This window comes from Stigmatopora argus, chromosome 5 (genome assembly GCF_051989625.1).
Source record: "Stigmatopora argus isolate UIUO_Sarg chromosome 5, RoL_Sarg_1.0, whole genome shotgun sequence".
In the NCBI taxonomy this organism is placed as follows: Eukaryota; Metazoa; Chordata; class Actinopteri; order Syngnathiformes; family Syngnathidae; genus Stigmatopora; species Stigmatopora argus.
The window spans coordinates 19,975,334-20,002,208 of NC_135391.1; the positions used below are offsets into that span (position 1 = coordinate 19,975,334).

A 26,875-nucleotide genomic window follows, 5' to 3' on the forward strand; every position below is an offset into this window, starting at 1 on the left:
CATGTGGCAATCATGTTTTTTCCCCCAAACCCTAATAGAGCACTCATTTGGCTGCCATTGATGGCGCTAAATGTCCAATTCATACTTTACTGTCAATTGCACTGAAAATTATGTATGGCTAGATAGATATTGATTGATAGTACTTTGTCATTCTGATCTACCATATTGGCCCAAATATAACACAATGTTTTTGCATTGAAATAAGACAAAAAAGTGTTGTTCATCTTAAATTCTGCGTCTAAATAGTGTACCCATTCACAATGCTAAATGGCGGCAGATATCTTTAAAGCGAATCCTGAGCACTGATGGTTAATGCAGTCTTTGCGATTTTGATGTTTTATCTCAGTAGATTAATTTAGTTAATTTACATTTTAAAAACCAAAAGCCCTTCATTTACAAAAGTGATTGCACTGTAGTTTAGATATTTAGATGTGATAGACAATTTTTGCATGATTTGAATGAGGCAGTAAAATGCTTTTTCTCTTGAATATTTGAGTTAGATTTGTTTAATAAAGGGATAATACATAATGAACATACAGTGCCGTGAAAAAGTATTTGCCACCTTCTCGATTTTTGGGGTTTTGGCAAATTTATCTCACACAGGTTTCAGACCAAATTAATTTTCATATGACAAAAAAAACAAAGAGAAAATGCAGTTTCTAAATGATGATTTTATTTACCAAGAGTGAAAAAATTACAAACTTTACAAACTGTGTGGCCCTTTGGGAAAAAGTAATTGCCCCCTTTTTTAAATCACAAAATAACTGACTAATCAAAATTGTCGGAAAGCTGAGTTCAATTTCACAGACCACACCCATACCTGATTACCACCCCGTTTTGAATCAAGAAAACACTTAAATAGGCATAAGACAAAGTGAAGCAGGCTATAAGATCAGAGCATCATGCCACGATCCAAAGAAATTCATTAAGAAATGTGGAAAAAGTGAGTCTGGAAAAGGTTACAAAGCCATTTCCAAGCCTTTGGGGCTCCAGCGAACCACTGTCAGAGCCATCATCCATAAATGAAGAGAACTGGGAACAATGGCAAACCTTCCCCGGAGTGGTCGGCCAGCTAATATTACTCCAAGAGTGCGACAACAACTCATTCAGGAGGTAACAAAAGAGCCTATAGTAAAGAACTGCAGGCCTCTCTGGCCTCAGTTAAGGTCAATGTTCATGAATCTACTATAAGAAAAACACTGGCCAAAGCTCATACAGACACACAGACTCACACATTAACCGTTTGTATAATGTTTAACCTTGTTTTGTCCTCTTATACACCTCTGTTAATGCTATCAGTTTAGCTGTTAGTGCATAGAAATGAGGTAATAGTTCTGCTTCTAAAATTTTAGTGGTGGTCAATATATTATTCACAACATATGGTACGCAAACCTGGTAAAACAAACTACTACCAATATGAACACAATTCTCAAATGGAATTTACAATTTTAAATTCTTAAAGTCATATTTAAAATTTTACCAAGTCTGATTGATCATCATCAAATTCACTAAATAATTGATTCCATTCTTCTTGAGCAAGAATAGTGCTCCCTGGGTGGACTTGTTTCCCTGGAGCAACTTTAAATTTTTTTTTTTTTTTTTACAACCCTATTAATCTATAATCTTGCCGAAGGCTATTTGGAGAGGGCCGGCTTTTGTAAAAGCAGGTAGATTGTCGCCATCTGGCAAACAAATACAGGTTCTACGTCTCCAATTATACATAACGGCTGCAGAGGGCAGTGTTTCACCGGGATTCGTGTATAATGCTCACCCGAACTTTGCTTCAGTTTTTTGGTACAAAATTGTGCATGTTATACTCGAATAAATATAGTGAATCATTTTGTTATAATTTTCTCTCTTTTGTGTTTCCTCACATCTTTCATACAAAATTGGGATACTTTAAATTTTATAGGGTTTAGTTGGTAGTTGTGTGAGGACCGTGGAACGAATTAGAGAATTTACATATAAAGTACACCTACTTATGACATTTTCAAATTACAAAAAAAAGTTCTGGAACCAATTAATTTCGTAAGTAGAGGTACGACTGTAAAGCTAATTTCCAAATTTTCTCAAATTTGTTTTAGAAATGGGAGCCTTATTTCCAAAGTAATCTAGAACCCATGCACTACCACAGTTTGTCAAACCCAAAAGCGACAAACATAATCTGTTTCTCCGTTAGAGGTTTTGGAGCTAGGAGAATTGTCAATTTCCCGTTTTCTAGGATTGTCTCTGCCAATCGTTACATTTGTACTCTAACATTTAGCTGCATTAAACCCTGTACAGTAATACCTTGAGATACGAGATTAATGAGTTCCAGGACCGAGCTCGTATGTCTATTTACTCGTATCTCAAATCAATGTTTCCGATAGAAATGAACCAAAGACAAATTAATTCATTCCCACCCTCTGAAAAAGACCAAAACAGGATATTACAATGGAAAAACATCTTTTCAATGGTTCTAATTCACCACCTACTCACAAAGTAACAAATACTTATCTAGTCCTATCGAGTAGTTATCAAATCAAAAGCCTTTATTGTCATCATACACAGCTGCGTATAACGAAATTGGTGGTGCTACTCCACAAAGTGCGTTTTCCCAGTAAAAAAAACACATATATAAGTAATATAAAAAGTCATGTCCTAGCAGGCTAAATTCTAAACTATTGCACAATCTATGATATTGCACATTGTTATTGCACACCCCAAAGTTATTGCACAGAAGGGACTGTGTGTCGTGCTAACGCAGGTTCAGAGTCCTGATGGCTGTGGGAAAAAAACTGTCCCCAAGTCTATTTGTCTGTGCTTTATGATCTTCAATACTAAAATGTGACATTACTCAGTACAGGCAGAAGGTAATGGAGTGCACGGAGGAGAGAGGGGACAAGCGAGACTTGATGGATGCGCTCGTAACATAAACTTTAAATTTGACTTAAATGAACTTAGATTACGATACACACTTAAAAATAAGTTGCAACCTTACTTTACACTAAATGTAATCCTTCTTGTGCAATAACCGAGGCAATGATCTTAATGTATTCCACTGCGGCTTTCGAGGCGGAACTTCCTGCTTCTCCATGAGCGAGAACTGAGTGTTCGTTTTGTCAAGTTATTTTTTATTTTTTATTATCTAAAGAGCCACGACTCGCTTTGAAGGGTTTTGCTGGTGTCTTTTTCAGATGCTTACATTGCTTTCAAATCCATGTATCCGCTTCCTTTTTCGCAGATTATCGACTCAATCACGCTATCTCCAGTAAAAATTGCAACCTGTGCGCCCAGTGCTCTTAGATATCTTTATGGCAGTGGTGTGCCGTCAGGGACTTCAAGGCCTTCTCTGCTGCCCTAAGAAATATCAATTCTAAAATGGAATTTACAATGTTAAATCCTTAAAGTCTAATTCATCATCACAATTTTTAAAAAAAATTCAAAGTCTGATTCATCATCATATTCATCAAACAATTGATTCCATTCTTCTTGAGCGAGGATAGCGCTCCCTGGGCGAACTCATGTGAACAGGTGACCCGCTAGCGTTTCCCTGGAACAAGTTTTTAAATGTTTTACCCCTTTTACGGGCGGCCTGGCGGCTGAGTGGTTAGCGCATCGTCCTCAAAGTGGGGACCTGGGTTCAAATCCAGGTTGGTTCACCTGTGTGGAGTTTGGATGTTCTCATTCCAAAGACATGCATGGACACTCTATATTGCCGCTGGGTATGAGTGTGAGTGTGAATGGTTGTTTGTCTTCTTGTCTCCTGCGATTAGCCAGCCACCAATTGGGGGTCTCCCCCGCCTCTGGCCCGAAGTCAGCTAGGAAAGGCTCCAGCTTCCCCCGAGACCCTAGTGTGGATAAAGCGGTTCAGAAAATGAGATGAGAGATACCCCTTTTACTCTATAAACTTGCCAAAGGCTATTGAAGAGGGCTGGCTTTTGTAAAAGAAGGTAGATTATCCCCACCTGGTGGACAAAGACAGGTCTTTGCATCTCCCATTATAACGGCTGTAGAGGGGTCTTTTTCACTGGCGGAGGGCAGTTTTTCACCGCATTATACTCGAATAAATACGGTGAGTTTTTTCACATCTTATGCAAGATGTTTTTTTGGCCTTGAATTTCCTTCATAGATGTCAAAATTAATTTTATTTAACGTTTTATCTGTTCATCTTTTTTCTATTTTGAAATAAATAACCTTACCGGCCGCATTGTCTTGCGTTATGGCGTTTCGTCTTCGTCACCTTGGAGTTTCGTGCATGTATAGTCAAATTTGTGCGCATTTAAACCGTACCATCGATTCAGTCATCATTTTTGGGGGGCGACAAATACGGGGTATATGCGTATTTTATTGAAGGGATCTATAAACATACTACAGTGGTACCTCGTCATACGACCGTTCGTCATACGGAATGCTCGTCTTACGGGGGAAATTTCGATCGAATAATTCGCCCGTGATGCGGTCAAAGTTTCGTGATGCGACCAAGCCAGGTTGCCATGGCATTTTTTTTGGCATATCTTTCGTGTATAACAATATTTACGAGCACCGGATGAGCTATTCAGACCAGGAAACGCACAACGCGCATGCGCGGTGAAAAGAGGGCTTTCTGGGTAATGAAGTATACTCGTGCTCGCAAAAGTATCCCCGGTAGCAACTCTATCATAGGCGCCGTTCGAGGGGATGCGAACACAGATGCTACAAGCTAAAAGGAGCCGCTAGCCAGCGCCCCTGAAGCTCCCATGAGCAGCGGGGCGATCGCTGATAAAAGACTCTGCTCGTTGGCTGCTCATAAGAACATCGGGGGCACTGGCTCGCAACAGCATCCCCGGTAGCAACTCTATCATAGTCGCCGTTCGAGGGGATGCGAACACAGATGCTACAAGCTAAAATGAGCCGCTAGCCAGCGCCCCCGAAGCTCCCATGAGCAGCGGTGCGATCGCTGATAAGACTGCTTGCTGCTCGTTGGCAAGTGGTCGTGCGTTCTCCGATTGTGAGGACATTTGTGTGCATCATTTTCGGAATATTTTGAAGGGAATAGTACGACAGCAAACAGCCCATCGATAGCGAACGTGAGGGTGGAGTGTTTGTTCTGTTTACGAGTGCGTTGTGTGGAAGAAAAAAAAAACCGAAGCCCCTCTCCCCTCGGCGAAATCCGGCCAATTTTAGTTAGATTAAACACTTTATTTCTATTAAACCACTCGTTATTTATTACTTTGTCAATATATGGCGAATTATAAGAAATAAAACATTTTTTTTCAATCCAATATCCTGTTTCTGGTGTTTTTTTCAGAGAGTTGGAACGAATTAATTTGTTTCCCATTCATTTCAATGGGAAACTTTATCTCGAGTTACGAGTAACTTGTCATACGAGCTCAGTCCCGGAACGGATTAAGCTCGTATCTCGAGGTACCACTGTACTGGCATAATCCCTATCGATCCTTCATGTTAAAATAGATGAGACGCCTATCGTTGTCAATGGCATCCAATGGGTTCCTACATTTCTTCAGGAAACAGTTGAAGAAATGAAAATACAAATGACTTTTGATAGTTTAATTGACACATGCTGTCATAGCTTCAAAAAAACATGCTGTGGATGACAATCATAAAAGTGAAAACACCTCTAGTACTGTTAGAAAGTAGACATTAATTTTAACACGTTTTAAAGTGCTCCAGCAGCATGAAGTTCACTTCACAGTAGGAACAAATTAACAAAGAGACCATTACATACAATCAATTAGGTGGCATGGAATCCTCTTCCACCTGTGAACTACAATGAGTTTGTCACTATTAGAGGTCCAAAACATTTCAAGTGGGTGTGCTTTGCTCGGCTGATTGTTAAATTTCTGTGGGTCATTGATTTTTAATTTGGGTCACCTCTTACGTTTGAGGTATTCCCAGGTAATTCCCTATTCATTTTAGAGCACTTCCTTTACATTTTGAGTGATTTCTTGGTCACTTCCTGTAGATTTTGGGTCACTCGCTGATGATTTTGGGGGACTACCGGATTACTTCGTGTAGATATTTGGTCAAACCCTCTTGACCTCACAGTGTTACTGGGTCACGAGTTAAATAATCCTTAAATTTTGTTTTATGGATGAACATACAATTGTGATAAACTCATTTGAATTAACAGAAGAAGAATATGATTGGGCATTTATCCTTGGAATGATTGGGCGTTTTGCCTTGGAAATGGAACTGAAAGTGTAAACAGTGCTTATTTCATGAGTATGGACTCTCCCTGCATTTGGGTTTCATTACTAAAAATTGCAAACTAGCGGTGTTGCACAATTTCGGAATTTAATGCTACTCTATGTGATACACTATTAGTATTTTTTAGAATTACATTTTTATTAAATGTCTTGTGGTGGGATATTGAATTCTTCCATCTTCACAGACGGATGAACAGATCCTCCCACGTGCACATGAACCAAAGCCTTGTGGTGATGATGAGGAAGGAGGGAGGAGTAAGACAGGCCTTATTTTAAATGCAGCCCAGAGCATGCTGGGTATCTGGGCAGCTTAAGAATTGATCTGCAGTTAGAGAGACACGTACACAGTCAGCAACTGAGAAAAAGGCGCAAATGCATACATGGGTTGGCTTCAACACGGAGCTAAACTATCGTAAAATGTCTTGGCTTTGGTTCTTTTAATGTTGGTATCCAGAGGTATATTCTTCCAACAGTCCGAGATCCAGAAGGATAGGGCATTCTCTATCTTATATATAAGTTTATTTGATTCCTACTAGTGACCACTCTTTTGGTGTCCTTAGAAAAACATACCATTGCTGTTTTATGAATGTCCGCTTCTTCCTTCTTGATTTAACGCACGTTAGATTAATCTATGATGCCTTAGATGACACAGAGTGCCTAGTCGGCATTTTAAACGGTGATTAAAAATCCAAACAATGCTGGAATAGGCTCGGTGTATTCTTTCAGTGCGCGATGCAAAATGAAATATGAAGAAAAACCAAGAAGACGTCCTACTCGGCTGTTTTATTATTCGGCGCGTTAATCTTCTTCTAGAATAGGGGTCGGGAACCTTTTTGACGAAGAGACCCATAAACAATTCATATTTTCGAACATTATTCCTTGAGAGCCATACTCTGAATTTAAAAGTAAAAATACATGAAAATGTGTGCATTTATTAATCATATCACCACCTAGAAAATTAAAAAAGTCCCTTAATTCTTCTGAGAAGATTTTTTACTGTTGCTAATCAATGAGTATCAATGAGAGTATGCATGCAGAAGAGTCTAATGAAGAAAATTGATGATTAAAAAGGCGCTAGAGACATAGTGGCGTGACGCTCCCATTGGTGCATTCGGGACTTAGGTCTCTACCAGCGGTTCCCACATTTTATCACACAGGTTAGTGTAGAGCTAACCTATACACCCATCAAAAAACCCACATATGGCTCCCCGGTACACGGTCGATTGGTCGCCGGTCTTTTGGTCGCCGATCTTTTGGTCGCCGGTCTTTTGGTCGCCAGGAAGGTAAGTGATAATTACCATTTAAATCGTTGCTTAAATTCCCTAAATACAAACTGTGAATTACTATTTAGTCATACTTAATGCCCTAGTAATTATTAGGCTAAAGAAAAGCTTCAAATTTCCCGGACTTTTATTGTTTTTTGTTGGAGAACTTGTTAAGACCCTGACTGACATAGCTTCTTAAAGGGACAACGCATGTACATACAAACTCTTATACACTCACACGTCGGCTCAGTGAAACTGCTCATGGGCATTGTTGGCTTTTATTGATGCGTAGACCCTGTTGTTTTATCTTGTTTTGTCGCCGGTCTTTTGGTCGCCCGTTGTCGCGGTCAGGGTAATCAAAAGACCGCGACCAAAAGACCGCGACCAAAAGACCGCGACCAAAAGACCGGCGACCAAAAGACCGGCGACCAAAAGACCGGCGACCAAAAGACAGGCGACCAAAAGACCGGCGACCAATCGACCGCACACGAGCTCCCCAGCCATAGGTTCCCTACCCCTGTTCTAGAATGAAATTTCGCTTCTTCTTCTCCGCTGTGTGCCAAATGAACAAGCGATGCCCTGACTTCCGCCTTTTTTTCATCTCTTGTCTTCCGCTCACGAGTTTCAGCATGGATTTTCACATTTTTATGAACTTTAAAAAAAAGGGGAGAGAGAAAGAAAAAGGGAGTAAAAGTGAGAGAGAAGAGAGAGAAAAAGAAAAAGAGAGCGCGAGAAAGAGTGGAAGAAAGAGAGAGGGAGAGAGTGCGAGAGGGACGCACGGAGAGTGGGGGAAAGAAATAGAAAGAGAGAGAGAAAAGAGAGACAGAGTGAGACAGAGACAGAGAGAGAAGAGAGAAAATAGAGAAAGAGAGAGCGGCAGAGAGAGAGAGAGAGTAAGATAGACACATGGAAAGTGCAACAAGGAAGGATGAAGCATAATAAAGTATGATAATCCAAAAAAATAGACCCATTTGAAAGGAAGAAAGGAAACTTTGCCATTAGTGAGTGCTTTTTCCCGTACCTTGAGCGTCAAAGAACTCTTCGTCGGAGCTGTCATCCGAGTCTCTCGCGATGCTTTGCATCCTCCATTCTGAGATGCTGTGTCGGGACGGACTCGCTGCCAAGATAAAATGATCATTTCATACACCCGAAAAGAGTCTGGTATATATGGCTCAGTCCTCAATGAAATAGCCCTCAATGCACTAAGCACAACATGACCCTCCTCTAGTCAGGAGTAAAAAGCTCACCTCCTCGTTTGGAGGAGTGGGAGGAGATGGACCATTGCTTGGCCAGCACACCATGAGGACGCAGCATGTCAGGAGGGCGATTATTGCCTTTGCCCAAAGCTTGAGTGGGGACCTCAGCTTCTGCGGCCCCGGCCTCGGCGGCCTCCTCCACCTTTCGCTCCTGGGCTGGAGCATCCCTGTTGGGCTCCTGGGCCTGGCAGAACTGCGCCATCTTCCTGGCCAGGGCCAGCTGGGTCTCCAACTCCAGCTTTCGGATGTCATCCATGGTCAGGCCATACCATTCATCTTGCCAGCACCAGGCCTGCCGGTGAGCGCGCACCATCACTTTTCGTAGCCCTGGGACAAAAGGATCATTACTCGGTGGGCGTGCCACAGGTGACCATTCCACGGTTTCCATACGCACGCACCCACGTCGTGGATGAACCTCTCGATCTTGGACTGCATGCCCCAGTACCGGAACTCGACCTTGCACAGCTTGTACGCGCACATTACGGGCATCAGGCCTGGGTTTTCCCAGTACTCTTGGATCCAATCGTTCCGCAGGGGGCCCCGTTGCGTCTTGGTTGACTTGTACAGCCGTGGGTCCTCCTCCACCTTGTACTCATGCGGAGGGATGGGGTCGCTTACAATGTCAATAGGATCTGCTGCCGCAATGTGCACAAACACAAACACACAAGGATAATAAACATTCTCCTATTTTTCTAAACAGCTCCCCAAAAATTGAATACATGTATTTTTTTTAACCCTTAATAGTGTACTCATTTCAAAACTATGAATTACCGTATTTACTCGCATATAAGCAGCATTTGTTGGACAAAAAAAACAATGACTGAATCGAGGATATGGCTTATGCGCATAAAAAGACGACATGCATGAGACTGCAAGGTGACAAAGACGAAACGCCATAACACCATAACGCCATGACGCCATAACGCCATGACGCAAGACAATGCGGCCGATACGGTCTTTTATTTCAAAATAGAGAAAAGATAAACAGATAAAATGCGAACCAAAATTTATTTTGATGTTTGGGAATCAAATTCAAGAAAAAAACGTATCTTGCATAAAACGTGAAAAAACTCAATTGTGCCTGTCGCTGCTTGCTCAGGGCGTCGCCATCTTACCTAGCGCGCCACCATCTTACTTAGGGCGCCGCCGTATTACCTAGCTAAACGTGCTCTGACTGGCCAGACGCGAGTAGCCTTGATAGATGTGCTCGTTCAGCACATCCCAATTGTTGTTAAGGCTGATCGAATGTCCTGAAGTCCATCACTAAAATATCAGACTTGATACCTGTGCAATGTGTATCACATGCTATTATTGCACCCACCCACAGAGATGGTGAAAAGTAGACTGCTACGGACACACCTCCTGTAAATACCGCTCATGGGAATTCTCTTTTGAGCGGTTTAGGTTTAGTTGCATGCTTCCACATTTGTGATTTTGAACTAAAACCAAATTCGACTTTGATTTTTTTTCATTTTATTTCTTGTTCGAAAGTGAAAAATATTGCAGTAATTGAACCATCGAAAGAATCGAGATATTTTGACATTAGAAGTAATATGGCTGCTACAACATCTTAAACTTCTGGTAAGAAAATTTTAATTTCTTTCATTAAAAAGCATCAGGTTCTCATCAAGATTGACTTATTTCTTTTTTGAATAATTGGATATTTTGCATTTACAAAGACATGCATATTAACTTATGATATGGACCCTAATAATGTGCTTTTGATTCATACAGTATCTCAGAAATACCACGTGGGATGATTTTTCTTAAGATTTTCCCTTCAAAGTAACACATTTGTACTCCCTATTAAAACCATGAAATGGAGGTGAAAATTGTGAATCACGGGGCAGCTTACACGCGAGAAATTGCAAAATTCAACAATTTTAAGGCAATTTTAAGGGTGCGGCTTGTACGCGCGGGCTGCTTATTTGTGAGTAAATAAGGTAAATAAACAACAACAAAAAACAACTTTAGAGTGCTATTGAAAACCAAAACCAGAAATGATTATTGATGGAAATTCCCCAAAATCTAAAGAAGTGATACAGAAATCCCTCATGAAAGGACCAAAATAAAATGGAAGTCACCAGAAATGCCCCAAAATCAACAGTATGTGACCCAAGATCATCAGGAAATGCAAATTGCAAAGCAAGGGGGTGTGTATCGCTCACCAATGGTTCTTTGCCTCTTGTCAGCAGCCGACATATTGAAAACATCTTGATGGCTGCCCGCATCGCCCATGTAGTATGTTTCAATGTCAATGGAGAATTTTTCCACGAAGGGACATGTATATCTGAAGGGAACCAGGTCAGTGAATATTTTTATTTTTCACAAACCCTTGATTTTAGGCATGGGCAATATGACAAAAAGTGTTGTCACGATGAAAAGAAATTATCAGTCGATATCGATAATTATCACAATAACTATCAGATATTTTTTCTTTCAAATTTGAAACTTCAAACTCCTGTGAATAAGTAAATGAATTACTTTCCTTGTTATTCAATTATGAAAGTAACTGTGTTACCTTAATTTATATGAGAATATAAAATATGATTTTAAAAAGTATTTCTGTTGTTCTGTTGTGCAATAAAGGTAAGACAACTCTCAACCTGCAGACATTTTGACAGGCGTCTTTATTTTTATAAATTTGCCTTCAAAACAAAAGTTGCTGTGCAATATGAAATGAATACAACAGTGGTTCTTAACCAGGGTCCAATCGAACCCTAGGGGTTCGGTGGGTCGGTCTCAGGGGTTCGGTCGAGCCTCTACCGTGGAGGTCAAGACACATTGACACATCATGTCTATGCAGGATAGATAGCATGTCCCGCTTGACCATCACTGGCTGCAGATGGTCATGTTACATTACTTGGCCAATCATTGCTGCGAGGAATTTCTATATCTTGAATTTGAAAAAAAATAGTAAGGTTTTTTTTTACACTAAAATAGGGTTCAGTGAATGCGCATATGAAACTGGTGGTGTTCGGTAGCTCCAAAATGTTAAGAACCACTGAAAAAGGATAATCGACTGATGACATCATCACCATTGGCAAGCACATTATTTTCATGCATTCATTCATTCATTTTCTGAACCGCTCATTCTCACAAGGGTTATGAGGGATGATGGAGCCTATCCCACCTGACTTCGGGCCGAAGGCGGGGGACACCCTGAATCGGTGGGCAGCCGATTGTAGGGCACAAGGAGACGGATAACCATTCACACTCATACCTAGGGTCAATTTAGAGTATCCAATCAGCCTATAATGTATGTTTTTGGAATGTGGGAGGAAACCGGAGTACCGAGGGAGAACATGCAAACTCCACAAAGTGAGGACCGACCTGGGATCGAACCCACGACCCTAGAACTGTGATGCCGACGTGTTAACGACTCGGCCGCCGGCCCTGTATTCACGTTTTGGTTTTTATTTTGTGACTTGCATATTTATTTTGTACCACCAAACCTTTTTGTAATCTGAATATTGAAGATTTAGAAGCATTAATGAATAAATGTACTAGTGTATGCACTTTTCTTGGATGATTGTTTGTTCTCCTCTCAGTACTTCCTTTCTCGATCCCCCTCAAACTCTTTCCTATCCACTACTTTCTCATTATCAATGAAAAAATATGATCATCCACAATGGGAGTACACCAAACTCCCACATGGCACATTCAAAATGTTCAGTCTATAAAGACACTCGGATTCAAGTTCGCCGTGTCTGAACAAGACAAGTTAAAAATGAATCGGAGTGATAAAAGGTCTCTCTATCTCTCTCTGTCTCCTCGGATTGGAGTGACAAAAGGTCTCTTGCTCTCTGTCCCTCCCTCTCAGCCTTGCTGCTCTCTCTGTCTCTCACCTGGTGCGTGTGTAAGGGTAGGCGTTCCAGGACTCCTCTTCCACCCTGAGAGCAGCTTTGGGGAGGATCGAGCGGAACCAGCCGGGTATGTGCATGCCAATGTGGTAAACCTTGTAGGTGTACTGACCAGTCCCACCCGGTCCGTCCGAGTAGGGTTTGTTCTTGAGGATCTCCACGCCGCTGCCCTCGCCACAGCTCTCTTCCCGACTCTTTTTCTGTTGACACGAAATGTAGGCTTCTTAAGATACTTCCCAAATCTAAGATTCAGTATCTTCCATCATCCCACAAAAATCATTTTACAACCTTCAACAAAAATAACTCTAATTTCTCTCAACCCTTAAAATGAAATATAAGGATAAGAATACGGTTCTGAAACCAACAGAAAGTAGTGGGTATAAGTGAATGTTTGACCTAAAACCTAGGTATTATACCTAAATTCAACAAAACGTAAGCCAAAATGTATAGGAAGAGTATATAAAAAAACAAAAAACATCAGGAAACCATCTAAAATCAACAGAAAGTGACCCGAAAATGCCCCAAAGCAACAGTAAATTACCCACAGGCATCCCAAAGCAATTTCTCCCAAAATTGCAATTTTACTTATCAAATGATATTAAAGGTGCATTGAAATAGTAACTGTAATATATTGATAATGATAGTTGCCTCGGGTTATGGAAGTGTGTAACCACGCCACCTGGAGCCGTGGGGTAGCACAGCGTAACCCGGACATAGTAGTGTTGTGTGTCCGGTTTGTGTGTGTGTGTGTGTTGTTGGATAGTGGCAATAAAGAGCTACACGTGTTTTACCCTGGCTCCGCCGTCTATTGCTGTTATGGATATATTAACAGTTATATAAACTGCAAAGTTATTACAGTGGCGACGAGGATGGGATCCCTTTCCAGCGGTAGGGATTAAAAGTTTCGGACGAAGAGATTAAGGCGTTACAAGGAGGTAACGTGACTTTGCAGACTAGCATTAGCACGAGTGCTAAGCTAACGGCGGCGCTGCATCATGGCCAGATTCCTGGGAAATCTCGGCGAATACGAGGCACTTAGAGAAGATTTTGAATCTTATTTGGAACGTTTTGAGCAATGGATGATCATCAACGAAGTGGAGGAGGGAAAAAAAACCAACGTGTTCCTGTCTATAATAGGTGCAGAGGCCTACGGACTGTTGAAGGGCCTTTGCATACCAGAGAAGCCTAGTAGCCTCTCATATGAGGTGCTAAGTGGAAGATTAGCATCTCATTACAACCCGAAACCGCTGGTGATCGCGGAGCGATTCAAGTTTCAAAAGAGGAATCAGAGAGAGAACGAGTCTGTGTCGGATTATATTGTGGCGTTGAAGCAGCTATCCAGCCACTGCGAATTTGGTCTCCATTTAGACGAAGCAATGAGAGAAGGATTTGTTTGTGGATTGAGAGTGGAAGCTATTCAGAGAAGATTACTCACGGAGCAAGATCTAACATTTAAAAAAACATGTGAACTGTCGTTGTCCATGGAGATGGCATCAAAGAATACGTTGGAGTTCGCTAGCAAAATGGAAGAACCTGCCACATTAAATAAGATTGACCAGGAAAAGACAAGCAAAAGTGCGTGGAAATACCAACCAGCCACCAGCGATTGGAAAAGTAAAACCACAAGTGGAAAATTCGGACCACAGAGAAGAGAAAATCACCAACCCTGTTACAGATGTGGACTAAGCAACCACGCCGCTCAGGAATGCAGGTATAAAGGAGAGACATTTTACAAGTGTTCAAAAGTAGGACACATAGCAAGGATGTGTAAAACTAAAAATTGGCAAGGACACACACAGTATGTAAAAGGAAATAAAAATGAGACAACAGGAAATGCGGATGATGAACTGTGGGAGTCATATCGCTTGAATGCCGTGTATCCCACAAATGCTGTCTGGAATTGGAAGAAGGAAATGACAGTACAGGTCATAGTAGAAGGAACTCCTCTAGAGATGCAACTGGACACAGGGGCGGCGGTAACACTTGTTTCGGAAATTGTGTATAAGAAGCATCTCTCTCATCTGCCTTTGGAAGTAAGTAAAGTGCAGCTGTCAACTTTTTCCGGAGAGAACATTCCTTTGATGGGACAAGTGACGGCCAAGGTAAAATATGGGACCCAGGGTGGGGAGCTACCATTAGTGATCGTAAAAGGTGACAGACCAGCCCTACTTGGCCGTAACTGGCTCAAAAACTTCCAACTGGACTGGGCACGCATCTTCTCAGTTATACCAGCAAGGGGCGGTAACGATGCAGATGAGGAGTATGGTGACTCAAAGCCCAAGAAAGTGCGTGCAGTACCCCGTGAGCAAAAGCACAAGCGCTCCAAGGATTCACAGGATGGAAGTGAGGACTCCGAGGAAAAACTCCCCAAAACCAAAAATGATTCAGCAGATGACTTTGGTAGTGATGACCAAGACAACGACTTTGGAGAGGAAGATGAAGACGGAGGAAGTGACTACAGTATAGAGTACAGAACGTCAGCAGAAAATGCCAACGCAGAGGCGTTATCTAGACTGCCGGGGAAGGGGAAGGATAACACCGCGGAGGAAAACAGCATCTTCTATTTCTCAGTAGTAGATGAGCTTCCCGTGCAAGCTACAGAGATTGCACAGAGCACTCTCAAGGACCCAGTCCTATGCAAAGTACTGGAGCTGACTCGGTCTGGATGGCCAAGTCAAAACAAGGACGAGAGACTGAAACCATACTTTTTCAGGAAAAATGAACTGTCGGTGGAACAAGGTTGCATATTGTGGGGAATTCGAGTTATCATTCCACCAGCACACCGAGAGCGACTACTGCATGATCTTCACCTAGGACACCCGGGAGGGTGCAGGATGAAGGCCTTGGCCAGGAGCTATTTGTGGTGGCCGCAGTTGGACAGTGACATAGAACATACAGTACAACAATGTGACGCCTGTCAGAGTGTGAGGAAACTACCTGCAACCGCACCTCTACACGTCTGGAAATGGCCGACTAGAGTTTGGCAGAGAATGCATATTGACTTTGCAGAGAAAGACCAACACCACTTTTTAGTACTAGTGGACAGTCATTCAAAATGGCTGGAGGTCATCGCCATGGCAACAACCACAGCAGCCAAAATGATTGAGGTGTTGCGGAATATTTTTTCTTCCTACGGGCTTCCTGAGGAGATTGTTTCTGACAACGGACCTCAATTCACTTCACAGGAGTACAAGACATTCCTGCTGAGCAACGGAATAAAACAAACTTTGGTACCAGCTTACCATCCCGCTTCCAATGGAGCGGCAGAGCGAGCAGTTCAGACAGTGAAAGCATCACTGCTGAAACAAGTACTCGAGGAGAAGAAACAAAAGGTCACAATAACTATGCAGCACAGGCTAGCTAACTTCCTGATAGCATACAGGAGTACACCGCACACTGTGACAGGATGTGCACCAGCGGAACTGTTTTTAAAACGTCAAATCAGGACCAGGTTCAGCTTACTGAAACCAGATCTCGCTCGAGTGGTGGAAGCAAAACAAGAGAAGCAGAAACACTATCATGATAGAACCACCTCCAAGCTGAGACATCTGTCTGAGGGTGACTCAGTTCTGATCCGGAATTACCGTGGAGGGAAGGAGAGGTGGACAAAAGGAACAGTGGAAAAGAGACTCGGACCAGTCACCTACCTGGTGTGGAATGGTGTGAGCCGACGCTCGATCCACATTGATCATCTGCTGTACAACCAACCGTCCAGACCAGAGACATTGGAGCTTCCGGATGAGCAGCTGGACATCACAAACAAGTACCCTGTGGTGGTTCACGCAGATGTGGGGGGGAAAGGCACACCTGGAGCAGTAGGTGGTAGCCCGTACTCACCTGAAGAGACACGTGTAACATCTTCACCAGGCTCAGTGGCCTGTGACAAGACAGTTACACCGGACAACCGAGCAGTCAGTTCCCCAGAGGTGTGTGGGCGCAGGTACCCAGTGAGAGATAGAGCACCTCCGAAGCGACTGAATTTGTGATCGGTCAGTTGTGAGGAACGTCGTTCCTAAAATAAAAGAGTTCCTGTTCATACAAAAATGTGAAAAGAGTTCCTGAGATTGAAATGTCAAAGACTGGAATATTGAGTCTAATGGTTGTGTTAGCAGTAATAATTTAGTTACAAGTTGAGAAGTAAAATTATAAAAAGTTAATGAGGCAAAGATAATTGTTGGAGTTGAGTGCTAAGTCTAAATAGGAACTTCATAGTTAAAGGGGGAGGAGTGTAATATATTGATAATGATAGTTGCCTCGGGTTATGGAAGTGTGTAACCACGCCACCTGGAGCCGTGGGGTAGCACAGCGTAACCCGGACGTAGTAGTGTTGTGTGTCCGGTTTGTGTGTGTGTGTTGTTGGATAGTGGCAATAAAGAGCTACACGTGTTTTACCCTGGCTCCGCCGTCTATTGCTGTTATGGATATATTAACAGTTATATAAACTGCAAAGTTATTACAGTAACCATGACAAAAAGAATAAAATGACCACACTATGTAATTTTATAAGTAGCAAAATAATTTGGCACGCAAGCCTGTTTTTTTTCCATTTCATAGTTATTTCAAAACAATGCATCAGAGTATGACAACTTTTTTTAAACAATTCTGGTTGTCACATCATAACCAGAATTGATCATAATTTTTAGCTTTATAGAGCTGCACTTGCTAGTACAAGGGATTTTTTAAAACTGCATATTGGTAGACATGATCAAGTAACAGCACTGCAAAACAGCAACCTTGAGCAAGTAAATACTCAGCCAATTTAGCTTTGCCGTTTTCCAACTGAGCTGTTGTACCGGTCAATGACGAAACTCTAATGCAGATTTTCAGAATGCATCGTACAGGAATATGCTGTCTGATGGACGTAGTTTTAAATAATGAAAATTCTATCTTTGTATCTTAGAGAGCATGTTGTAAAGGTTTCATTTGCTACAAACAAAATATTTTTCTTCCATTAGTCTTATTTATATTGGTTTGCTAAAAATGTTTTTTGTTGTCACCTTGTTCATGTTGAGAGAATGGTGAACACTCACACGGCAACAAAAGAAAGTGCGCTTATGGAAAGCATCTTAACCAAGTGCAAAAATCTGCAGCTCATTCTGGGTTCTTGTTAATCATTTTTAAGTCACTTGCTCGAGTATTTAATAGAAACTTTAGCTCATTGGCTTGTTCATTCACTGCCACCCTCCTACTTCAAACGGACTGGACGTTTCCCCCAATGGCAGCCAATGAGTTGAGTTTGAGACCCCTGATGTATAATATTGCCAGAGAAAGTTGAGATTGGGACCTGGCGGCAGCTAATGAAAAAGCTATCATCCCGAAAGAGGTCTGCTAGGCTCCACATTCAGACTTGTCCTCCTTCTAAGCTGATTGATGTCCTGTCCAGTCCTATCCTTTCTTCTCCTCCCTCCCTCCATTGAGTAGACGAATTATCCTGCAGCTGAAGATGTTCTGGTTGCTACAGACACCTCCCATCAACGAACTGGTACGGTTCAGGGTGAAAAGCAGAACTGCCAACTTCTCCGGAATTTCCAGAGTTTACCCGGACAAGTAAAGCAAACTCAGGGAATCCTTACAACCTTCCCAAACTCCGGAAATCCAAATTTCCAATATAAATGCCTCGAAATTCACACAATTGCTAGGGGTTCCGCATTTGATTCAAATGCGCTGTAAACCGGATGCATTCGGCAAGACGAGTGCATTGTGAATCATCCGAGTTAGAAGTTCTGACAAATGAGTCGTCTTGTGCGACTTAAGCGGGGCAATCGAATCGGAATCGATTGCATAGGTAGCTTCTATCGCTTTAACATTTTTGTTTTCGTGTTTTTCATAAGGGAAGTATTATTATGGCAGTCTAAACCACCAGTCTTTTGTTTTGAAACAAATCCCATCATTTTTGGGGTTGTTCTAAAAGAAGTAGTAGTACACAGCACTGGTAAGCGCAAAATGGATGGCAATTTGGATGAAACTTCTAAGAAGAAACCCAGACACTCGCAGAAGTTTATTGGTCCGTATTCGACGAAATATCCAATGTTGAAGGTGCCTCCAAAAGGACCGACATTTGTACATTGCACAACATGCAAGTGCGGGTAAGGGACTAGCTGAAAAACTTAATGTTCTGGAAATTTGAATTTACAGACGCTCCCCTACTTACGAACGAGTTAGGTTCCGAGCGATTGTTCATAAGTTGAATTTGTTTGTAAGTTGATTCAGTGCAATATTTTGTATTATAATTTATGTTTAAGGCCTATTTAAGTATATTGAAGGTTTATATAAGTGCATTTGTATGTTTAAGGCTTGTATAAGTAACACACTTTGGTTTGTACTGAAAAAAACATTTAATAAAATGGAGAGAATATGTACAGTACTGTATATATAGAGAGACGTATACTCAGAGTTCCTGGAGGCTTGACCAAAGAATTACAGCCGCTGGACATCGGCATCAACCGGGCTTTCAAATCAAAGTTACGAGCGGCGTGGGAGCAGTTGATGATCGCTGGCGAACACAGCTTCACGAAAAGTGGCAGGCAGTGCCGGGCTTCTTACGCTACGATTTGTCAATGGATCGTTGCCGCCTGGGCGAACGTGTCTGCTGCACGGTTGTTCGAGCTTTTGCCAAAGCCGGCATAATTTCTAAGGAGCCACATGGAAATTACGGTGACTCTGAAAATGAAGAGAGGGGGGGACCCGGCTATTTGGAAGGCTCGTTCGGGCATTTGTTTAATTCTGACACAGAAGATGAGGAGTTTGAGGGATTTGAAGGTGATGATGACTTGAGTAAATTGTAAAATGTCTAAATAAAGTACAACCGAACTCAGTTTTGCTTCCGTTGCCTTTTTAAAACATGTTTTTAGCATGTGGGTGTAGCGAGGAAGAACTATATTTCCCAGCAGTCACTGCGCACCGGAACCCGGAAATAAGCTGCTTCCGGTAGCCAGCGCTATCGCCAGCCGCTCAACGCCGCTCGCCGCCCCCGCGAGCGCTCCCGCTCGGCGCCGCTTGGTGGCGCTCGGCGCTCACAAAGGGCGCTCTGCATTATAAGGCGCCCTGTCTATTTTGGAGAATTTTTTTGACTTTTTTTTGACTTTTTTTTTACTTTTATGCGCGCCTTATAGGCGTGAAAATACGGTATATTGTTCAAACAAAACAAAATGTGTACTTTAGAGCTGAACAAGGTTTCAAAAATAAATTGATATAGTAAATGTACTTCTGACGGCTCGGTGGAGCAAGTGGTTAGCGCGTCAGGCTCACAGCTCTGGGGTCCTGGGTTCAAATCCACCTGTGTGGAGTTTGCATGTTTGCCTGCGTGGGTTTTCTCCGGGTACTCCGGTTTCCTCCCACATTCCAAAGACATGCATGGTAGGCTGATCGGACACTCTAAATTGCCCCTAGGTCCTTTGAGCGTGAATGTTTGTCTACTTGTGCCTTGCGATTGGCTGGCCACCAATTCAGGGTATCCCCCGCCTCTGGCCCGAAGTTAGCTGTGATAGGCTCCAGCACCCCCCGCAACCCTAATGAAGATAAAGCGGTTCAGAAAATGAGATGAGATGAGATAAATGTACACAATAATCGTTTTGAAGTGTAATATTAATGTATTAATTAATTTGTATTAATTGAGATCGAATCCAACTGTGACCTGTTTATAGTGATACGAATTGTATCGCCATATCTGAGGTAATACACACGCTTAATTATTTTGTTTTGTTAAAAAAATGCAATGCTTTAAAAGTATGTTATCCCATCACTTGATTACAAACCAAACGGATCGATAGATTAATTGATTACTTAATAATCAATAACTGCAGCCCTCGTAGTGATACTTTGATACTTTTGACAAAATTCATGGCCTCACTTGGATCATGTAGAGCTGGGCGATGCGGTACTCCTCAACACTCATCGGCATGGGGATGCGGTATTCCTTGATTAGCATGCTGGAGCCACTGTCGAGCTGAAGAATGCAAAAGTGGGCCTCCCTACGAGTGTAGGATCACACGAGCCACTCCAAAGTCCTCATGGGAAAATTCTGTAGCAGGAGAGAGAACGACGTGCCATTAGAAAAGTGCCCGACTCGCATTGGTGCCAACCCTCTCTACTTATACACGATCGAAAGTCGGGCACTGTTGGTGACCTCCGTCACATGAGGGGGCTTGCTCAGTAATAAGAGGGATTATAGCTTGAGTGTGGAGCATTATGCAAGTAGCCCACCCCTCAAAATTGCACGAGCAAGCACGTGCAAGGGCACTGCTCGTTGGACATCTGTAACGTGTCTGGGTGGCCGCAGTATTGCTTCACTGCGGCCAAAGGAAAAGGATAATTTTGGAAAAGCAAAGCCCCACAAATATATTGGTATACAGACACTCCTCAACTTACGAACGCAATTGGTTCCGAGCGATTGTTCATAAGTTGAATTTGTTTGTAAGTTGATTTAGTGCTATATTTTGTATTATAATTTATGTTTAAGGCCTATATAAGTATATTGAAGGTTTATATAAGTGCATTTGTATGTTTAAGGCTTGTATAAGTAACACGCATTGGTTTGTACTGAAAAAAAAAACATTTAATAAAATGGAGAGAATATGTACAGTACTGTAGAGAGAGAGAGAGATTTATGTATTAGAAACTGGCCAAAAGAAGCGACCTAATGACGATTGCACAGTTTTCTTCTTTTTTTCATCATAAATGATGCAGTAGCACTGTATGGCATCATTCAATTGATTTGCAAACTTTGTGCAACGTTCAATATTTGGGTCCTGCTGCTCGATCTTTCCGTTTATAAATGGTACTGAATGTGCAACGCTCACCACTCTCACGCGCATCAAGCTTCGTTATTATTGCCACTCGTTTCAAATGAAATGGCTTGCCTCTTCCTTGCAACTCCCTCAATAGAAGCCTTTAGCTTTTTACCAACCATATTCAATATTGGATGCATGAGATATTTAATGATACAAATGAAAAGGGTTCTTTGCACACTGGAGATACATTCACGCACTTCCGCATTGCAACGAAGAAGAAGGTAGATGCTGGGTGACCTGAGCTCTCACAGCGCCAGGCGTCGGTATTAGCGGGGGAAAGAAGTACTACTCCGAAAAAGACGCGAAATACAAAATTGGACTTGCGAACATTTTTGAACTTAAACGCAATTTGCAGACATGTTCGTATGTACCGTTGTTCGTAAGTTGAATGTTCGTAAGTAGGGGAGCGTCTGTATTTATATTGGCACATCGCAGAGCTCACATGCTCTGACACATTCACACTGTTCCAGCTTTGTATCTGTTCAAATTTATACAAGGCATGCTGTCTTTTGGTCTGGCCCCAAAATACCCTTTTTAGAAGGAGCATTAGGTTCATTTGCAATCAGTTCTGCATGCTCTGCTGCATAAAACAAGCGTTGATAAAACTTGCTTTAACCAATCAGATTTCATGTTGGCGACACCATTGCCTTCTCGCAGGCGTAGGGATACGTCATCGCTTTCACCAACTATGATTGGCTAGTGATATAGTGGACTAGCCAGAGCTACCAAACTGTATCTGGAGCGAGCTGCACAAGCAAATATATTGTTGTGTTGATTAAATAGCGGTTTTGTCAACCCGCAAGGGCTGAAGGAGGAGAATAAATGGATTTGTTTGCAGATTTACTGTCCAAGTCATTTTCAAGACGGACTTTTCAAGAAAAGCTGGACATCATTAAGAAAGGTCGGACAACTCCGAAGCAAGCAAGCCTGTCACAACCGGGAACGAACATTTTCATCCCTAAATCGAATAAAAATTACTATGCCAGAAATATGACAGGACAGGCTTGACTTTCAGCATTAGCTTCGATGGCGATAGAAAAGGTGGAAAGAAAGGACGATGGATTTTGTGTACAAATAAAAAATATTTTTGGTGAGAAAAATATGGCTATATTCCTAAATTTCAATTGTATGAGGTTATTATTGATATTTTTTTATGTGTTGCAGCTGTAGCTGCAGTAAAGGTTTTATAGCCATAAAATAGTTTTTGAGGGTTGGATTGATTCAGATATAGAATTGAAGGCATCACTTAGAAATTAACGTCCCGTCGCTGATTGGATTGGATAACTTTATTCATACCGTATTCGGGAAATTTCATTGTCACAGTAGCAAGAGGGTGAGAATGCAGATACAGGAAAGGCATAGTTACACATAGTTACAAGTTAGACAATACAAAGCAAAGCAAAGTATATGGGATCATTAAATCAAATCATTAAGACAGAAAAGCAGCAAAAAAACAAAACGAGCAAGAGCGGACGGAGCTACCGCTACTGGCTGCCACTTGAGCGGCGCCATCTCGGTTGCAGTAGCAAAAACGGATACAGACTCAAAAAAAAAGACGTAGAGTTGGATAAAACTGGAACCACACACAGGAAGTCTTCCACAAGATGGGGAACTTCTGAAGACTGACTGAGGTTGAAAATATGCAGAGTCACTCTTCCAAGCGTATCTGCACAGTGCCTCAGTCTGGAGCAAGAAGAATCAACAGTAGCAGAGTATAACCCCTCGACTCTGTTTCCGGGCAGGTAAGCGCCAACAGCTCTTCCATCTTATCGGGGAGGGATCTCACTTTCCCCATAATAATAGATGGAATGGTTGGTCTGAAGCCTCGCTTCTACTTTTGTCCAGCTCCGGATTTCCAGCGGCATTCAGGCGTTGCTCCTTCTGCTGCATATTGTTCACAGCTAGTTCCATGTGTATGACAACGTAGGCATGGCTGACTGGTTCCAAAAAAGAAGTAGCAGAAAAAAGCCAGGCTAACAGAACAAAGAAAGTTGTACGAACATTAAAGTAAAAAGTATAAAGTACAAAGTAAAGTAAAAAGGAATGGATTAAGAAATATTAAAATGCAGTGGCGGGCGGTGCATTTTCTGGTAGCGCCTTCAACGTATCAATCCAACCCTCAAAAACTATTTTATGGCTATAAAACCTCTACTGCAGCTACAGCTGCGACACATAAAAAATAATCAACAAATTAATGCACAAAAATTGGGTAAAATCCACTTCCTAGCAGCATTTCATGATTAAATACAAATACTGGAGCTTTTCAGACATTAAAACCAGGCCAGGGGGTGATTTTCCTGGGAAAAGACAGCAATGAACGTCAATGGCGTACGGGCAAACATTGCCCGAAAATGGGGTAAAATCCAGCCGAAAACAACATTTATTGATTAAATACAAATACTGGAGCTTTTCAGACATCAGAACCGGGCCCGGAGTATCATTTCCCCGGTAAAAAGACAGCGATGAACGTCGATACGTCCATACGTGAAATGACAAAAAAATGCACTAAAATTAGGTCAAATCCACTTCCTAGCATCATTTATTGATTGAATACAAATACTGGAGCTTTTGAGACATTACAACCAGGCCAGGGGGGTGATTTTTCCCAGGAAAAGACAGCGATGGACGTCAATGGTGAAACGCCAATAATTAAACTGGGGTAATATCCACTTCCTAGCAGCATTTTGTGATTAAATACAAACACTGGAGCTTTTCAGATATCAGAACTTGGCCCACAATTGAAATATTATTTAGGAATATAGCCATATTTGTAATTTTACTCACCAAAAATCCTTTTTACACAATATCCATCCTCCTTTCTTTCTTCCTTCTTTCCTATCACCATCGAAGCTAATGATGAAAGTCGAGCCTGTCCTGTCATATTTCCGGCATAGTCCGTTTGGAAAATAGCATTAAATCAACACAACAATATACTATTTGCTTGTGGAGCTAAGTTAGCGCGCTGAAAGTGCCCCACGCACCATTTTCCCGGCTGTAACAGGCTTGCTAGCTTCGGAGTTGACCGCCCTTTCTTAATGATGTCCATTTTTTTTCTGGAAAAGTCCGTCTGGAAAATAGCTTTGTGAGCAAACAGAATCAATTTGTTTTTGCTTCTGCTTCTGTCGGCCATAGTGGGTGGAGTTTGCGATCTCGGCTGCCTTGGGTACTGCTTTGGCCCGCCTACTAGCCAATCATAGTTTGTGAAAGCAATGACATGTCCCAGCCAGCAAAATGCTAACGCCTATGAAAAATCATTGTGGGGTTGCCAACTCGAAATCTGATTGGTTAAAAGCAACAGTCTAGTTTAATGCAGCAGAGCCCGCAAGAACTGATTGTGATGGCTTTGAGGCAGATCTGATCTGGCAACAAATAATGGCTGAAATGTGATTGGTTAAATGCTTCAATATGAAAACACACATCTGTAAGCAGTGCAACCAGGGGGGAAAACAATGAAAGGAAGCTAACAGACCATTTGGAATAATAAGTATTGATGGACAAAATATAATATGATTCAGATATTTCTTAGGCCAGCAGAGAAGGCCTTGAAGGCCCTGACGGCCCGCCACTGTTAAAATGTAATTTAAAAAAGATGGAAAGGCTGTAAAACACGAAAAACAAATAAGAGTGGACAGAGCTACTGCCACCGGCTGCCGCGTGACGGCGCCATCTTGGAAAAAACAACAACATCTATATATAGATCTCTATATATATAGATCATTGGTCAAATTCATTCCAGAATGAGCAGTGTGGGTGCGGGATGTCGTTCCAACCCACCAAGATGACACCTTTTCACCAATCTATTCTCTTACAGCTGTAATCAGTTGATTGCAGTCAGTTGCTGCTTTTTCCAGCAGACCTCCTTTTTGGCCTGTCTGCGCTGTTTTAGTAGGGAGGAAAACCTCCACACTCTTGGCCCTTTCTGGAATCAGTTTGACACCTGTGCTGCAGCGTGACCGGACGATTCGCCAAAAGACGTTTGGCCGACAGACGTTTGGCCGACGGACGTTTGGCCGACGGACAGTTCGCGGAACGGACGTTTCGCCAAAGCGCTCGCCCCGGATCGTGTGTGTACAAGTTTTTCAACCTCGGCCCACGGGCCATATACAGGGCCGTTACAGATAATATTCATTTAGGAATAACAAGGGCATGTACTGCCCCCCGCTGGACATATTTCTAAATACAAGTACGTACTACAATGTGCTGCCAATTTTTTACATTTTTTATTTTATCCTTGCTTTTAAAGTAGCCATTTGGAGATCACGCAGAACAGTACGTGACAGAAGAAATAGATGAATGTAAATGAAAGTGATCTGTAACGGGCCGTATATGGCCCGCGGGCCGAGGTTGAAAAACATGTGCACACACGATCCGGGGGCGGGGCGAGCGCTTCGGCAAAACGTCCGTTCCATGAACTGTCCGTCAGCCAAACGTCTTTCGGCGAATCGTCCGAGCACCGTGCTGCAGATAGTGAAGTCTTCAGCATGTGTTGCCGCATTTAGTCATTATATTTATATGCTATAACTCAATTGATGTTTTATAACTTGGAGAAATAATAGTAATTCGTCCTTAATGGTGTCTCATAATCGGGTGAACCTTATTTACAAAACATATTTTAAGATAGGCCTTTCATTGAAGGTGCACCTTATAGTGCGGAGAATGCTGTACCTAGATGTCCCGTTGCCGACTTAAATTGGGTACATACGAGGTAGGAAACAGCCACCTCTGCGTCCAAACGTGATGGTCGAACTTTGCGTAAGCTCACTACGCGTGCTCGTTCCTCAGTAAGATTCTCGTCGGCACTTATCCGGAAAACAAAGGGCTGCTTTGGTGGCGACACCGGGACTCGTGTTTGTGTGTGTTTGGGGGTTTTAAGCTGTCCTCATGAATGTCCGCAAAACTTAAGCCTGCCGGCACATGCAAAGCAGCTACTTCTTTTCTAATACTCGGGCTGCTACCATTCGTCCATTGTAAAATCAATTCGCAACTATTTGGATAGTCCATGAATCGTTGGGGGCAGGGGCGTCAAACGCAATTTGGTGGCGGTGGTAGTGGTGGGGGGTTAGTTGGGGTCTAGAAATCCCCCCAAAGGGACTAATGCTGCTAATTGATGAAGGCTAAAATCTTGGCAAAGGGACAGTAAGAGAATAAACACGAAAACAAAACATTAAGGGCTCAGTGCCCCTAACTCAAATTGATTTGGACGTGCAGCATCAATGCCAGTCACGAGAAGATCCACCTTGCTTTTTTTTTGGTTGATCGGTAAAAGTGTAAATGTAGATTTTGGGTCACTTGATATTTATTTTGTAGCATTTCTAAGTGACTTCCTGTTGATTTTGGGGCATTTCTATGTCACAGACGCTCTCATTTCAAATGGATTGGACATCGAGCACCATCAATAGGAGCCAACGAGTTAATATTATTTGACAAACTACAAGACTCAACTTGCAACCAGATGCTTTGTTCTGCTCATCATTAAACTCCCATAGGATGTGTCCTCATGATTTCGGGGCATCT

General features: G+C 42.2%; 1 protein-coding gene across 3 annotated transcripts; it reads right to left on the reverse strand.

The window, feature by feature from the left end:
* Positions 1-2,513: 2,513 nt before the first annotated feature.
* LOC144074705 (membrane-associated phosphatidylinositol transfer protein 2-like) lies at positions 2,514-20,702 on the reverse strand. Of its 3 annotated transcripts, none has more exons than XM_077601266.1 (8): positions 16,410-18,569; positions 16,220-16,318; positions 12,558-12,772; positions 10,878-10,999; positions 9,108-9,341; positions 8,701-9,036; positions 8,475-8,570; positions 2,514-3,830 (listed from the first exon to the last, which is right to left on the reverse strand). In XM_077601266.1, exons 1-8 carry the CDS (start codon positions 16,428-16,430, stop codon positions 3,664-3,666), a joined length of 1,290 nt encoding a protein of 429 aa, XP_077457392.1. In that variant the 5' UTR covers positions 16,431-18,569; the 3' UTR covers positions 2,514-3,663. The 3 variants fall into 3 exon arrangements, with proteins under 3 accessions (XP_077457392.1, XP_077457393.1, XP_077457394.1); XM_077601268.1 differs by lacking the exon at positions 2,514-3,830 and adding an exon at positions 5,515-6,510; XM_077601267.1 differs by lacking the exons at positions 16,220-16,318; positions 16,410-18,569 and adding an exon at positions 20,422-20,702.
* Between the last annotated feature and the right edge of the window lie 6,173 nt (positions 20,703-26,875).

Excerpts from the sequence above, each read along its gene's own strand:
- LOC144074705 (XM_077601266.1), bottom strand. The coding sequence starts at position 16,430 with ATGTTACACGTGTCTCTTCAG. Across the intron at positions 16,319-16,409 it reads TGTTACACGTGTCTCTTCAG|CTGCTCATCCGGAAGCTCCA; the intron begins GTGAGTACGGGC and ends TGTGATGTCCAG. Across the intron at positions 11,000-12,557 it reads TACCCTTACACACGCACCAG|ATATACATGTCCCTTCGTGG; the intron begins GTGAGAGACAGA and ends GGTTCCCTTCAG.